General features: G+C 53.7%; 1 protein-coding gene across 2 annotated transcripts; it reads right to left on the reverse strand.

Moving 5' to 3' along the window:
- Window positions 1-9,374, reverse strand: CCDC124 (coiled-coil domain containing 124). Of its 2 annotated transcripts, none has more exons than XM_029217690.1 (5): window positions 9,336-9,374; window positions 5,219-5,388; window positions 1,232-1,421; window positions 570-684; window positions 1-453 (listed from the first exon to the last, which is right to left on the reverse strand). In XM_029217690.1, the coding sequence occupies exons 2-5, from the start codon at window positions 5,375-5,377 to the stop codon at window positions 246-248; spliced, it is 672 nt and encodes a 223-aa protein (XP_029073523.1). In that variant the 5' UTR covers window positions 5,378-5,388; window positions 9,336-9,374; the 3' UTR covers window positions 1-245. The 2 variants fall into 2 exon arrangements, with proteins under 2 accessions (XP_029073523.1, XP_029073522.1); XM_029217689.1 differs by lacking the exon at window positions 9,336-9,374 and adding an exon at window positions 9,063-9,237 and having other exon boundaries at window positions 4-453.
- Window positions 9,375-12,286: the final 2,912 nt, after the last annotated feature.

The raw sequence follows: 12,286 nt of genomic DNA on the forward strand, positions 1-12,286 counted from the left end.
CACTCTGCCTCACCAACTGCCTTTATTGGGCACTCAGCCCCAGGGCACTGGCGCGTGCGGGAAGGGCGAGGGGTGTCACTGGAGCAGGGACCCTCGGGCGGGAGGTGTGGCCAGTGATGCCTCCTGGCCCCCAGGACACGCGCCGAGGCCCCCAGACATCTCTGTAACCCTCGGAGCTGACCCAGCGGAAGGGCGTGTGGGGTCGTGACCCTGGCCGCCACGGGGCGTCTCCCCCAGTTCCAGGCTCACTTGGGGGTGTTGAAGGGCACGGTGCGCTGATTCATGGGGTTGTCCGGCGAACGCAGCCACTCCTTCTTGAGCATCTGCTTCAGCTGTGACAGCCGCATGTTGGGGTTTTCTTGCTTGAGCCGCGGCAGCTGCGCCTCCTCGAAGGCAGTGAATGCCGCCCGCATTCTGCGCTCAGGGTGTCTGTCTGCCGCCTCCTCCGCCACGCTGGTAAAGGCGCAGGCGTCAAGGGGGGCTGGGGCGTGGCCCGCCCCGCCCCCAGAGTCTCAAGCTCCCCTCTGGGCCCCAAGCCCCACCCCAAAGACCTAGGCCCTGCCCCGTACCTGAGCACTGCGATGGCATCCTCGATGGTGCGCGCCTCCACGCTGCCCTCCTCCAGCAAGCGGCGGTTCACATTCTCCTCCAACGGCACTTCCAAGTGGCTCTTGGCTTTCTCGGCTGGGGGCGGTAGCGACCGGGGGACAGAGACATACCAGAAACAGAGAGAAATAAGCAGAGACGCAGAGTTCCATGGAGATGAGAGACACCATAGGGGAAGAAGTAGGGGAGAAAGGGAGGGAGGCAGACAGGCAGAGAAGGATGCGGGAGAATGGAAACACAACTTGAGCTCCCCGCCCAGTCCTACCTTCGGGATGGGCCAGTCCTGCCCGCCCAGTCCCCAAACTAACTTCCCTGCAGCCCACCACTCGGGAGGCACCTCATACGTGGCTGCTGTCTCCTCACCTCGGGGCACCACATCAGCTGTGGGGACCCCGGGGAGCACAAGCCAGGGTCAGGTGCAGAGTAATTACACACCTGTGTGCCTATGGCGTCCGTGCTCAGAGCCAGGCCTGCCGAGACACCGCCCACCCACCCTTCACCTTGCAGAGCCCAGGCAGCTTCTCTGGAGGTGGGGAGTGGGGTCTGGACTCAGTCCAGGGGGTAGGCCCACTGCCTACTGTTTATCAGGTAAAAGGGCAGCTCCAGAGTGGGCCGAGGCCCCCACCTGGGTCCGGGGCTTCCTTGTGCTGATGGTCTCGGCGGAGCGTCTCCTCAATCTGGGTGCGGGTGACCTTGCTGGAGGTGGCCACTCGCGGGGCCTTGCTGCCCTTAAGCCTTGAGTCCTCCTCCTCCAGCAGCCGCTGTGCCTCCTTCTTGCGCTCCAGCTGCTCCAGGCGCCGCTTCTCCTTCTCCTCCTGGGGGATTGGGAGTCAGGAGTGGACCCCGTCCCACTGGCATGGGGTCCAGTTTCCATCTCAACCAGTCTGGATGGAGGCCTTGCTGTGTGCTAGACCCCATGATGGGCGTAGGGGACATGGATGGGAGCACGATGAGCCTACCTGGTGGCTCCCATCCTGTATGACTAGGGAACAACAGGGAACCTTGGCCAAGGCAGTGGGTGGGTGGCTCCTGAAGAAAAAGTGACACCTGGGCTGGAGGAGGAGCCAGCCAGGAAAAGAGCTGGGGAAGAGGAGAGTCCTTAGTGGTGGGAATGGTGGGTGCAAATGTCCTGAGGCAGGAACCACCTAGCATGACAGAGGAACAGCACAGAGGCTGGTGTGGCTGGAGGGAGGAGGGGAAGTGTGGAGGACGAAGACGTGGGGAGGGCAGAGGTGGTACCATGGGGAGCCTCAAGGGCATGGGGAGGGGTTTGTACTGGATTCCAAAGGCGACAGGAGCCACTGGGGTCTGGACCCATTTGCCAGCTGGGACAGCACTTCTGGCTTTATAGCCAGGAGACCTTGGGAGGCACCATCGAAGTGTTCCCAGCTGAGCGTCACAGGGGCTGGGACTGATCCCACCTTGGCTCCCCAGGGAGGCCTGGATGCCAGCTGGTCGAGGGGACATGTGGCCTGTAGGGCTTGTCCTTGGCCGCTGCCCCTGCACTACTACAGGGACAGAGCGAGGTTCTGGTTCCTTTGTAGTGCAGTGTGGCTGTGTGGCTGTAGGCTTGGAATATTCTGCCGCTTCCCGCCCAGTACTCCCAAAGGGCCCTGCACTGCAGGCACTCCCACCCGCCCACTCACTGCCTGCAACTCTGCCATCTGCCCGCCAGGCCTCAGGGACAGTCCCTACGCCTGCAGTGTCCCCCGTGACAGGGCTAACTGCCCCAGAAAAGGGGTTCCTGAGGACACGTACTGGGCCTCTGACCTCCAACCTGCCTGCCTGATAGGAAAGAAGCCGGGGGGGTGGGGGGGACGGGGAGGGTGGTGGTTAAAGATCAAGGCTGTTTGGGTACAGCTGCTAGGATCCCATGTCTGTGGTCAGACACCTGGGGTAGGGCCATCGTGCTCTGAGTCTCAGTTTCCCCATCGGTCAGAGGTAATGTCCTCCTGAGGCTCCCCGACCACTGCATGGTGCATGTACAGCCCATGTTCACCCTGTCCACAGCACGGCCTTGCCTCAGGGCCTTTGCACTAGCTGTTCTGCCCTGCTGGAGCACCACTGCCAGCTTCCTTTCCTGATTAACTCTGGCTCATCCTGAGCTCCTGGCTCTCTGTCCTTCTGCTCTACCACACGGCTCTTTCCCGTGTTCCACAAACCCCTGTTTTCTAGTCTTCCGATTATCTGGTTAGTCCCTGAGGCAGCAGGCAGGCCCTGGCCCAGCACACAGTAGGTGCTTAAGTAGTGTGCTGGGTGAATGAGTGAATGAATTCCAGAAGGCTCCAATCTCAGGAAGGACATGCAGAATGGGGCCATTAGTCTCTAGCGACATGGGACTGAGGCGGGAACATGAGAGTTTATACTTTGACGTTCGGCAGACTTTTTTTAAAAAGACGCTCGCAGTTTTTTATAAAGGCCAATTAGCAATTGGCAGCATCTGGTGATGGGTGAAGGATGAGGCTGAGGCAGAATATTCTGGAGCCATCAAAAATGAGCCTCATAAATAACTGAGATGGAACCCAGAGAGTCAGGTGCTCATTGCCGAGTTGCTTAATATGGAACAAATGGAAACGAAATGCCAGCCTCTGGGCGGGGCGATGAATTACGGCCCAGCGCAAGGCGGCTGGCAGAAATCTGGCTGTGTGATCCCATTTAACGGAGGGCATGGCCTTTAGGGTATGGCATTGGGTGAGAAGAGCCTTTGGTGTCACATGGGCAGGAGATGCTCATTTTCTTTTAGTGTTTTGGAACAAACGTGGATTTGTTTCTTTTTCATAAAAACAGTATCTTTTTAAAGCAGCTGTCACGTAAGGAAAGAAGGAGGGACCGGGTGTGCTGTGTAGACTGTGGACCCCCCTCACCCATCAGCAGGAAGAGGGATAAACAAAACCCAGAAAACCACCCCATGGGGAAGGAGAACCATCAATAGCTCCAGGTAAAACACTCGGGGGGGTGGTCCCTGGTGGTCTAGTGGTTAGGATTTGGCGCTTTCACTGCTGTGGCCCAGGTTCAATCCCTGCAGCACGGCCAAAAATAAAAAAGGAAAACACTCAGGCGGGGGGACTGCCTGGGAGGGGCATGGGGGCTGGGAATGTTCTAGAGAGCAGGGGTTGGCAAACTCTGGCCCTCCACCTGTTTTGGTAAAGTTTTAGCCTATCTGTATATGGTGGCTTTGTGCTACAGCGACAGGGTCGAGTAGCTTTGAGAGCCTGTCTGGCCCCTATTGCCTGTCGGACCTCTGCCCTGTGCGTTCTTCCAGGTGTGTGCTACACAGGGGAGTGGACAGGCAAATGCTCCCTGGGCCACACCCCTGGAGCATGGATGCTTGCAAGGCTATTAGTCAAACCTCATCACAAACCAGAAGGCAGATCCCTGGCTTCAGCTAACGCCAGCCTGGCTCCAGCCCGGCTCCAGCCCCTCCTCACAGCCCTGTGACCTGGACTTCCTGCCTTGTCTGTGCCTCAGTTTCCTCATTTAGAGGATGGGGATGACACCGAGGCCCAAGATGCAGGCCTGGGGAGGGCTCCTGGGGCCCTGGGCTGGGCTGCTGCCACTCCCGGACTGTGGAAAGGTCTCTGGCTTTTCTGTCTAGATAATGGATCCTTGGCAGACATTAGTTTTCCTTTTGGGTTTTCAACTTTCCTATGTTGTCAAAATGTTGACAGTCAAAAAGAAAATTTAAAGACCTCCATGGACCCAGTGCAACATTGAGGGCGCTGAGGGGAGGGAACAAGTGATATTCAATTCCGACTAAAAACAAGGCAGGATCCAGCCCTGCACAGAAAGACAATGGGAAAAACTCACAAAAGTGCCCAGGTGCCCCCTGAACTGGGCATGCAGGGATGGTGTGTCACCACTGCTATTCCAGAACCTTTAACAGTCCCAGCTGGAGCCTATCACCAGCCCAGGGGACTAGAAGAGGCTAAGAATGGTTTCTGGTGCCACCTACTGGGCCAAGAGGGTCAGCATCAGCCCTGAACCACTCCAGACACCAATTAAGCACCCACTCACTGTGTGTGTGGCGCTGCGGGCCCCGCAGGAGACGGCCAACCATCCTGGCCCTCTTTCGTGTTCTTATAAACACCTGGAAATGCCTCCAGGCCCCAGGTCAGCAGGTCAGAAACAGGATCTATCAGCATGTGTCAGCCTCGGCACTGCTGAAGTCAGGCTGGCTCACTCTGCTGTGGGGCCATCCTGTGCACTGCCAGGTGTTGAGCAGTATCCTGGGCCTCTGCCCACCAGATGCCAGTAGCACCCTCCAGCTGCCAGTTGTGACAACCAAAAATGTCTCCAGATGTTGCCAAGTGTCCCCTGGGTGTGGAATCGCTCCAGAGTGAGGTTGTGCCAGTCTAGACCAGCCCTGGCATCACACGAAGGAGAGAGACAAGCTCGTGGAGGGCTTGCCATTTCCTAAACGTGCCAAGTCCTGGCCACCCCAGGGCCTTTGCACGAGACTTTGCCTCTGTTTCTGTCTCCCTTCTTGCCTTGCTCCGTGTCCAATGACTCCTCACCCTTCAGGCCAAAGACCCAGGGGCCTCTCACCACCTTCTACTGTGTTGACCGCCCACCTTGCCCATGGGTGGGGCATGGGAGCCCAGGGCCCACCCACCTTGCGCTGCTCCTTCCTCATGACGTGTTTGTCCTCATCCTTCCAGTAGGCATCCTCCAGCTCCTTCTGCTTCTTGGCATCAGCTACCGCCTTGGCCTCAGCCCTCCGTGCCCGGGCCGCTGCCGATTTAGTGTTCTCGCCCTGGAACTTCTTGGGCATCCCTCGGAACGCTGTGAGTGGAGGGCAGGGACCAGTGACTCTGGGGCATCCACCCTTGGCAGCCCCAGACTCACACCCGTGCAGCTACGACCCCGTTGGGGGCCTCAGTAGCTCTGTCTATGAAACAAGGGCTTTGGATTTATTAATCTCTCTTTTAAAAAAAAATTCACCTACTGAGGCGAATTTTACATAATACAAAATGAACCACCCTAAAGCGCACAGTTCAGTGGTATTTAGCACATTCACGACGTTGTGCAACCATCCCCTCTATCTAGTTCCAGAGCGTTTCCATCACCCCCAGAGGAGACCCGTCCCCATGAGCAGTCCCTCTCCCACCTCCCTCCCCCAGCAACTACTAATCTAATTTCTGTCTCTATTGATTTCCCTATTCTGTACTTCTTTCACTCAGCATCATGTTTTCGAGGTTCATCCATGTTTGAACATCTGTCCGTGCTTCATTCCTTTTTATGTCTGAATAATATTCCATCGTATGGATGGGCCACATTTTGTTTATCCATCTGTCCATGACGGACACGTGGGTTGTTTCTACTTTTCAGCTCTTACAAGTCATGTTGCTCTAGATCCCTGCGGGCCAGTCTGTGTGTGGACCCTCCCACTCTGCTGGCTATGAGGCCTCAGTGTCCCAGCCCCACAGCCCTGAGGCTGAATCCCCCTCGCCCTGGGTAAGCAGCTGCCATGAACTGTTCCCAATGATCCAGCCCAGGCTCACACAGCCAGGAGATTTTAGAACAATCGTAAAGCTGTTGTCCAGCTGGTCTGTGTGAGTCCCATACTGGGTGCTGGGGAAATGATGACACCAAATGGGAGGTGCCACCCTCCCCACACCCAGTCCCCTACTAAGCATTTTATATGGCCCAACTACATTGAATGCTCTCAAAGCCTTAAACACGGGGACTGTCCTTATTCCCTTTCGAAGGTGGGGAAGTCAAGGTACCTGGCTAAGTTGCACAGGGCTGAGCCTGGAGTTTCACCTCTAAAGCCTGCCTTTCAGGTGAGGAAGGGAAGCCAAGAAATTAAGATCACCCCACCTCCAGAGTGCTGACTGAGGACACAAGCACTGTGTGGTCAGGGCAAGCCTTCAGCTCTCCAGGCCTCAGTTTTCCTCATCTGGGAAATGGGCTGATTTCCATCACTCCTGGTTGTCCTCTCCCCACTGAGAATCTCCAGCTCAGTCCCTTGCTGAACCTTGGAGAAGTAGGCCCAGCATCGAGAATGATGGGGAAGGAATGTGGGGGCCATCCTGACTCAGGACCAACAGGCAACCCCCCACCACCAACCTCCTAGCTGTGTGGCTTATGGGGGAGGAGGCTCCCATCATCTGAGAAGTAGGGTTGATTCCAGTCCCTCCCTGCACAGGATGCAAGAGCTGCCATGGCAGGGCTGGATATGCCAGCCTGATCCTGTACTTCTCCCAGCTGCTCCTGGGCCCCCTGAATCAAGCATTCATTACTGAGCATCTACAATGTACCCAACAGAAAACCTCACCTGGATTCCCCAGAAGAGCACTAAGAAGTGGGTGGGGGTCACAGTCTAAGTGTCAGGTGAGGAAACTCCCCACATGCCACCTCTCCCTCCATCTCCCCCTCACTTTCTCAGCAGCAGCCACACCAACCTCCTTGCCTTTTTTCAAGCCTATAAAGCATGTTCCCACCTCAGGGCCTTTGCACTTGCCCTGCCCACCACTTTTGCTCCTCTTTTTATCCAGTTAATTCCTATTTAAACTTCAGGGCTCAGCTCGGGTGTTGCCACCTCCAGGAAGCCTTCCCTGACACACGCCCTCTCAGACCATAAACTTCTCTCTGAGGTACTTGTTTAGGTTGCTATCTATGTTCATTTACAGGATTATTCGACAAATGTCCATCTTCCCCACCAGGCTGGGAGCTCTATGAGGGCAGGGCTGGGACTGCTTCAGTCAGTGCCCTGCAGAGTAGGGGCTCAAAAAATGTTTTGCGCAAATGAATGAACAAGCATCTATTTCCAGGGTTCCCTCAGTATTTACTTCACACTCTGTGTTGTGTCCAAACTCAGCTTCTCACTTCTCTTCCCACTCACTTCCCTCTCCAGCCTCTGAGCCTTTGCTCTTGCTATGCCTTCACCCGATACACCCTCCTCTGTCCCTTCTTCCTGTGAAAACCTGCCCACTCACAGAGACTCAGCCCCAGCATCTCCTCCTCCTCGTGTTGCTTAAGACCCCCAATTCCATCCCAAAGCCTGACAGGGCTTTTCTGACCCCCTCTTCAGGCCAGGACTGAATATTTATGTCCCTCCAAAATTTATATGTCGAAGCCCTAACCCTCAATATGACTGTATTTAGAGACAGGGCTGGGACTTCCCTGGTGGCGCAGTGGTTAAGAATCCGCCTGCCAATGCGGGGACGCGGGTTCGATCCCTGGTCCGGGAAGATCCCTCTTAGATGCTGCAGAGCAACTAAGCCTGTGCACCACAGCTACTGAGCCTGTGCTCTAGAGCCCGCGAGCCACAACTACTGAGCCCGCGCACCACAACTACTGAAGCCTGTGCGCCTAGTGCCTGTGCTCCACAACGAGAAGCCACCACAATGAGAAGCCCGCACACCGCAACTAGAGAAAGCTCACGCACAGCAACGAAGACCCAATGCAGCCAAAGTATAAATTAACTAATTAAAAAAAAGGTACCTTATCCTTTAAAAAAAAAAAAGAGAGAGACAGGGCCGGTGAGGAGGTGATAAAGGTTAAATGAGGTCTTAAGAGTGGGGCCCTAATCTAGTAGAGCTGCTGTCCCTATAAGAAGAGAAAAAGTCACCAGAGCTTGCTCTCTCCACCATGTGAGGACACAGTGAGAAGGTGCGCATCTGCAAGTCTGGAGGAAAGCCTGCATCTGGAACCAAACTGGCTGGCACCCTGATCTTAGACTTCCCAGCCTCCACAATTGTGAGCAAATAAATCTGTTGTTTAAGCCACCCAGTCAGTGGTATTTTGTTATGGCAGCCAGAGCTAATACAGACAGCTTTTCTCCTCTGTTTGATAAACACTCACACACATACACTTTGTCATTCAGTAAACACGCACTGTACACCTAGTATGTGTGGGATGCTGGGGAAAGAGGCAGTGCTGATGGGCTTCCTGACAGAATGGGACTCCCCGGCTTGTTGGGAGATAGACAATAAGAGTGGTAACTCCAGATCAGAGCTGTGATGGGGCCATATGGACGCTGAGGAAGTCGGGAGGGGGCTTCTGACCCAGCCTGGGGAGGGATGGGGAGGGGGAGTCAAAGGGCTTCCTGGAGGAGACATCAAAGGAAAGACTTAAGGGAGTGGGGAGATCCAAGCCCCCAGGGGTGTGGGGGAGGCAGGCTGGGAAGGGGATTTGTATTCCAGGGTATGGGAAGGTGCGCAGGGCGTCAGAGCCCTCTGGGGTTGGTAAGGAGGTGAACTGGAGGATTGAGACAGAAGCATGGAGCTCAAACAGGGGGTCTAAGGAGTGGCTTTGGCTAAGCAGTGGGTACACTTAGGGGGGAATCAAGACCTTCGTGGCTGATTGGATGTGAAAGTAAGAAAGAGAATAAAAGATGAAACTCAACGCTGCCTCCTCCAAGAAGTCCTCCCGCTACCCCTTCTAGGCTCCCCCAGCCCGTCGTCCCTCTCCCCAGCCCTGATCCCATTGCAAGAGGCCAGGGACGTCCGTACCCAGCTCTGTCACCCCCAGGCCTGTAAGCTGCTCAGGAGCAGGACCGGAGGTAGGTGGCCTCGAGCAGGACGCTATCCCTCTGGGTCTCAGTCGTCCGCTCCGGGAAATGGGCATAGCCCCTGCGGGAGCCCTGGAGACGGTGGTCAAAAGCGCCTCCGTCTCCGAGCACCCCATCTCCAGCCCTCCCGGGGAGGTGGTCCCAGGCCCAGCAGCCCCGCTGGGCCCACCCGCACCCCGCCCCCCGGCTCCGCCCGCGCCGCTGCCGCTCCTACCTCCTTCCCCCGGCGCCGGCCCGGTCGCACCTCCGTGACGTCACCGCAGGGCTTGCGCGTTGAGCCCCAGGGGGCGCGTGCTGATTACGTCTCGGCTCCGTCGCCATCTTGGTAGAGGAGATGCTGCTTTGGTCTCCAAGTCAAGGGCTTTAGCCGTTTCTTTTTGTCTTCAAGAAGAGAATATTTTATAAACCCTCATCCCTTGCGCTCACTTCATATGTTAGCTAGTCAGGAGAGGAGAGCAGAAACTACAATCTGGACCATTGTCTCTACAAAGATGGCCGTTGCCCAGATGAAAAATGGAGTCCTCGGTTTCACATGTGGGTCTGGCGGCGTCAGTCAGGAGTTGCTTGGCCGCCAGGGCGCGCCAGAACCCGCGGTCCGCGAGTGGTGAGTAGACGCGCTTTGCCTGAGGAAGACTCAGGCCCTTCGCCATCGCTTTGTGCTTTGAAGACGCTCTCCTAGTACACATTCTCTGCCTCCCTCCTGCGAAGTTGAAGTGGGAGGGAGCAGGAGAGAGGGACAGAGAAGTTAAAACACTCCGCGCTGTCCAGGTGGGGAAACAGGCTCAGAGAGGAATTGAATTTGACCAAAGTACAATCGAAGGACTCAGAATCCCTCCTCCTGGATTGCTATCCACCCGCGCACACACCTTGCTCTTTTATTTTATTCAACAATTAGGTTTTGGGGACCAGTTTGTCCTAGGCACCTATGCTTTAGATTTTCTTCACTTAACGAAGCCTCAGTGTCCTCATCTGTAAAAATGGTAGTACAAGGGGGCTGAGAATGATTATACTGGGCCTGGCTGTACGTAGAGAAGCAGGGCATGGATTTAGGGGCAGTTTAGGCAGGTCGGGTTGACCACGGAGTCCATACTCCAAAAGGCAATCCCAGTGACACTGCTGGCACCTGAGTCGGATTGTTTACCTCCCCTGCTCTCAAGCTTCGAGTGGGTCCCCACTGCCCTGCAGGACTCACCCCACCGTCCCATCTCATCTCCCTCCTCTTCCCCACTCTCTCTCAGCTCCAGCCACACCAGCCTCCTTTCTCCCAATTGCCAGACACAGTCCTGCCTCAGGGAATTTGCCTGTGAAATATCCCTTCCTGAGAAAGACCTCCCTGACCTCCCCAAGGATCAATAGTTGGTGCCCCGCCCCCAGCCCTCTTAATTGCCTTCATAGCATCAACTTGCTTTGTTGGTTTACCTGTTTATTTTCAGTCTCCCCTATGACTGTGATGTCTGGAGGATGGAACCCCTTCACCTGGAATATTTGTCACCAAGAAGAAGGGGCTCAGCATAAACTTATTGTTGTTCAGTATGGGGTGGGGGTTGAAAGTGCCAAAGGCAACACCTAGTTAAGCTTCTACTGGTAAAGATCCAGGTTTTAAAAAGAAAAACAAATTTTTTTTTTTTTAATTTAAAAAACGAGCCAGGCTTGTCACATCTTCCTGAGGGCGGGAGCTTCTTATGTCTGTTGACATATCTGAGGGGTGCAGGTCAAGTGAATCGTTCCAGAACAAGTTAAGTCTTCTACAAGGAGATTTCTGCCACCTCCCAGGCCACAGGGCATGGCTCGCATTCCTGAGAACTCTTGACTTCTATTGCTCTGACATTCTATAGCTCTTAGAGGCTCACATTCTCTAGTAAGTATTGAGGGTCTACTCTGTGCCTGTGCTAGGAGCGCAGCAGTGAATGAGACAGACACAGTCCCTGGTCTCCTGGGGCTCACAGTCAGGAAATCATACAAAAAATTATGATCCTAACCTTGGCCGGAAGATGTGCGCCGTATTGAGAGTGGACTATAGAAGCCTGCAGACAGATTTTATGTAACACACACGGTTTTATCTGATAACAATGATGAATTTTATTTCTCTATTATATATTTGTATATTCATATACCGCTGTATGCCTAAATACACACATAGAGAGCTATATTAACATACTGCACTGCAAATTGTTACATGAATAATGTACACAATGAGGAAAATTCAAATTTGGGTCTTTTTTTCCCTGTAAAGTGGCTGTTACTTCATGTTAAGATGCACAGACATTGCCTTTTGTCCCCCAAATATTGTTAACTCTTATGCTTTTTGAAATGTTCCCAAATTGTTTTTTGAAAAGATCCCTTACTTTTGAAAAAAATTAAGTCCCTCATAACCATTGTTTATTTCCGGGAAAATATTTCTTGTCTTTATGACTTAAATCTTTTCTCCAGCAACCATCATGATTTTACCTTTCCCAAATTCAGGCTCCAAATTCAGAATAAGACAACTCTGAAGATGTCTTTTATGCCTCAACTCTCATTGGGCATCCTGAGATTGCCATTGGTTAACACAGATATTTGTTCCTTCACCTATAGAAGCAAGGACAAAAGTATCATCAAGTTTGTCTAGAATTCTTGGGGACTTGGTGGCCCGGTGGTTAAGAATCCGTCTTCCAGTGCAGGGGACGCAGGTACGATCCCTGGTTGGGGAGCTAAGATCCCACAGGCCGCAGGGCAGCTAAGCCTGTGCACCACAACTAGAGAGGAGCCCGTGCAGGGCAACTAAGCCTGTGCTGCAACTACTGAGCCTGTGCACCAGAACTACAGAGAAGCCACCCACAATTAGAGAGAAGCCTGTGCGCTGCAACGAAAGATCCCACATGCCGAAACTAGGACCCGACGCAGCCATAAATAAATAAATAAATATTTTTTAAAAAAGTTTGTCTAGAATTCTCCAAATTTTAATTAACTCCAAACTGTTAGGAGAGCTTTTTCATTTACCAAATTTAGGATTTTTTTAAAAAAGTGACAAAAAGCCATATTCCTCCGTTGGTTGTACTGATGTAAAATTTGCTAAGATAAGTATCTTTCAATGATTGTATACTTTTCAGGTTACAAGAAGCATGGCCATGCAGAAGCACAAAGATTGCTACGAAAAGCAGCTGCAAAAGTATTTGTTTCTTGGAT

This window comes from Monodon monoceros, unplaced genomic scaffold (genome assembly GCF_005190385.1).
Source record: "Monodon monoceros isolate NGI ecotype Baffin Bay Population unplaced genomic scaffold, NGI_Narwhal_1 Super_Scaffold_12, whole genome shotgun sequence".
In the NCBI taxonomy this organism is placed as follows: Eukaryota; Metazoa; Chordata; class Mammalia; order Artiodactyla; family Monodontidae; genus Monodon; species Monodon monoceros.

Bases quoted from the DNA above. Each gene is read 5' to 3' on its own strand.
- CCDC124 (XM_029217689.1), bottom strand. From the start codon at position 9,237: ATGGGGTGCTCGGAGACGGAGGCGCTTTTGACCACCGTCTCCAGGGCT. The intron at 5,389-9,062 runs GTACGGACGTCC...CTCCACTCACAG, and splicing joins CCTGGGGGTGACAGAGCTGG to CGTTCCGAGGGATGCCCAAG. The intron at 454-569 runs GTACGGGGCAGG...CGCCTTTACCAG, and splicing joins GATGCCATCGCAGTGCTCAG to CGTGGCGGAGGAGGCGGCAG.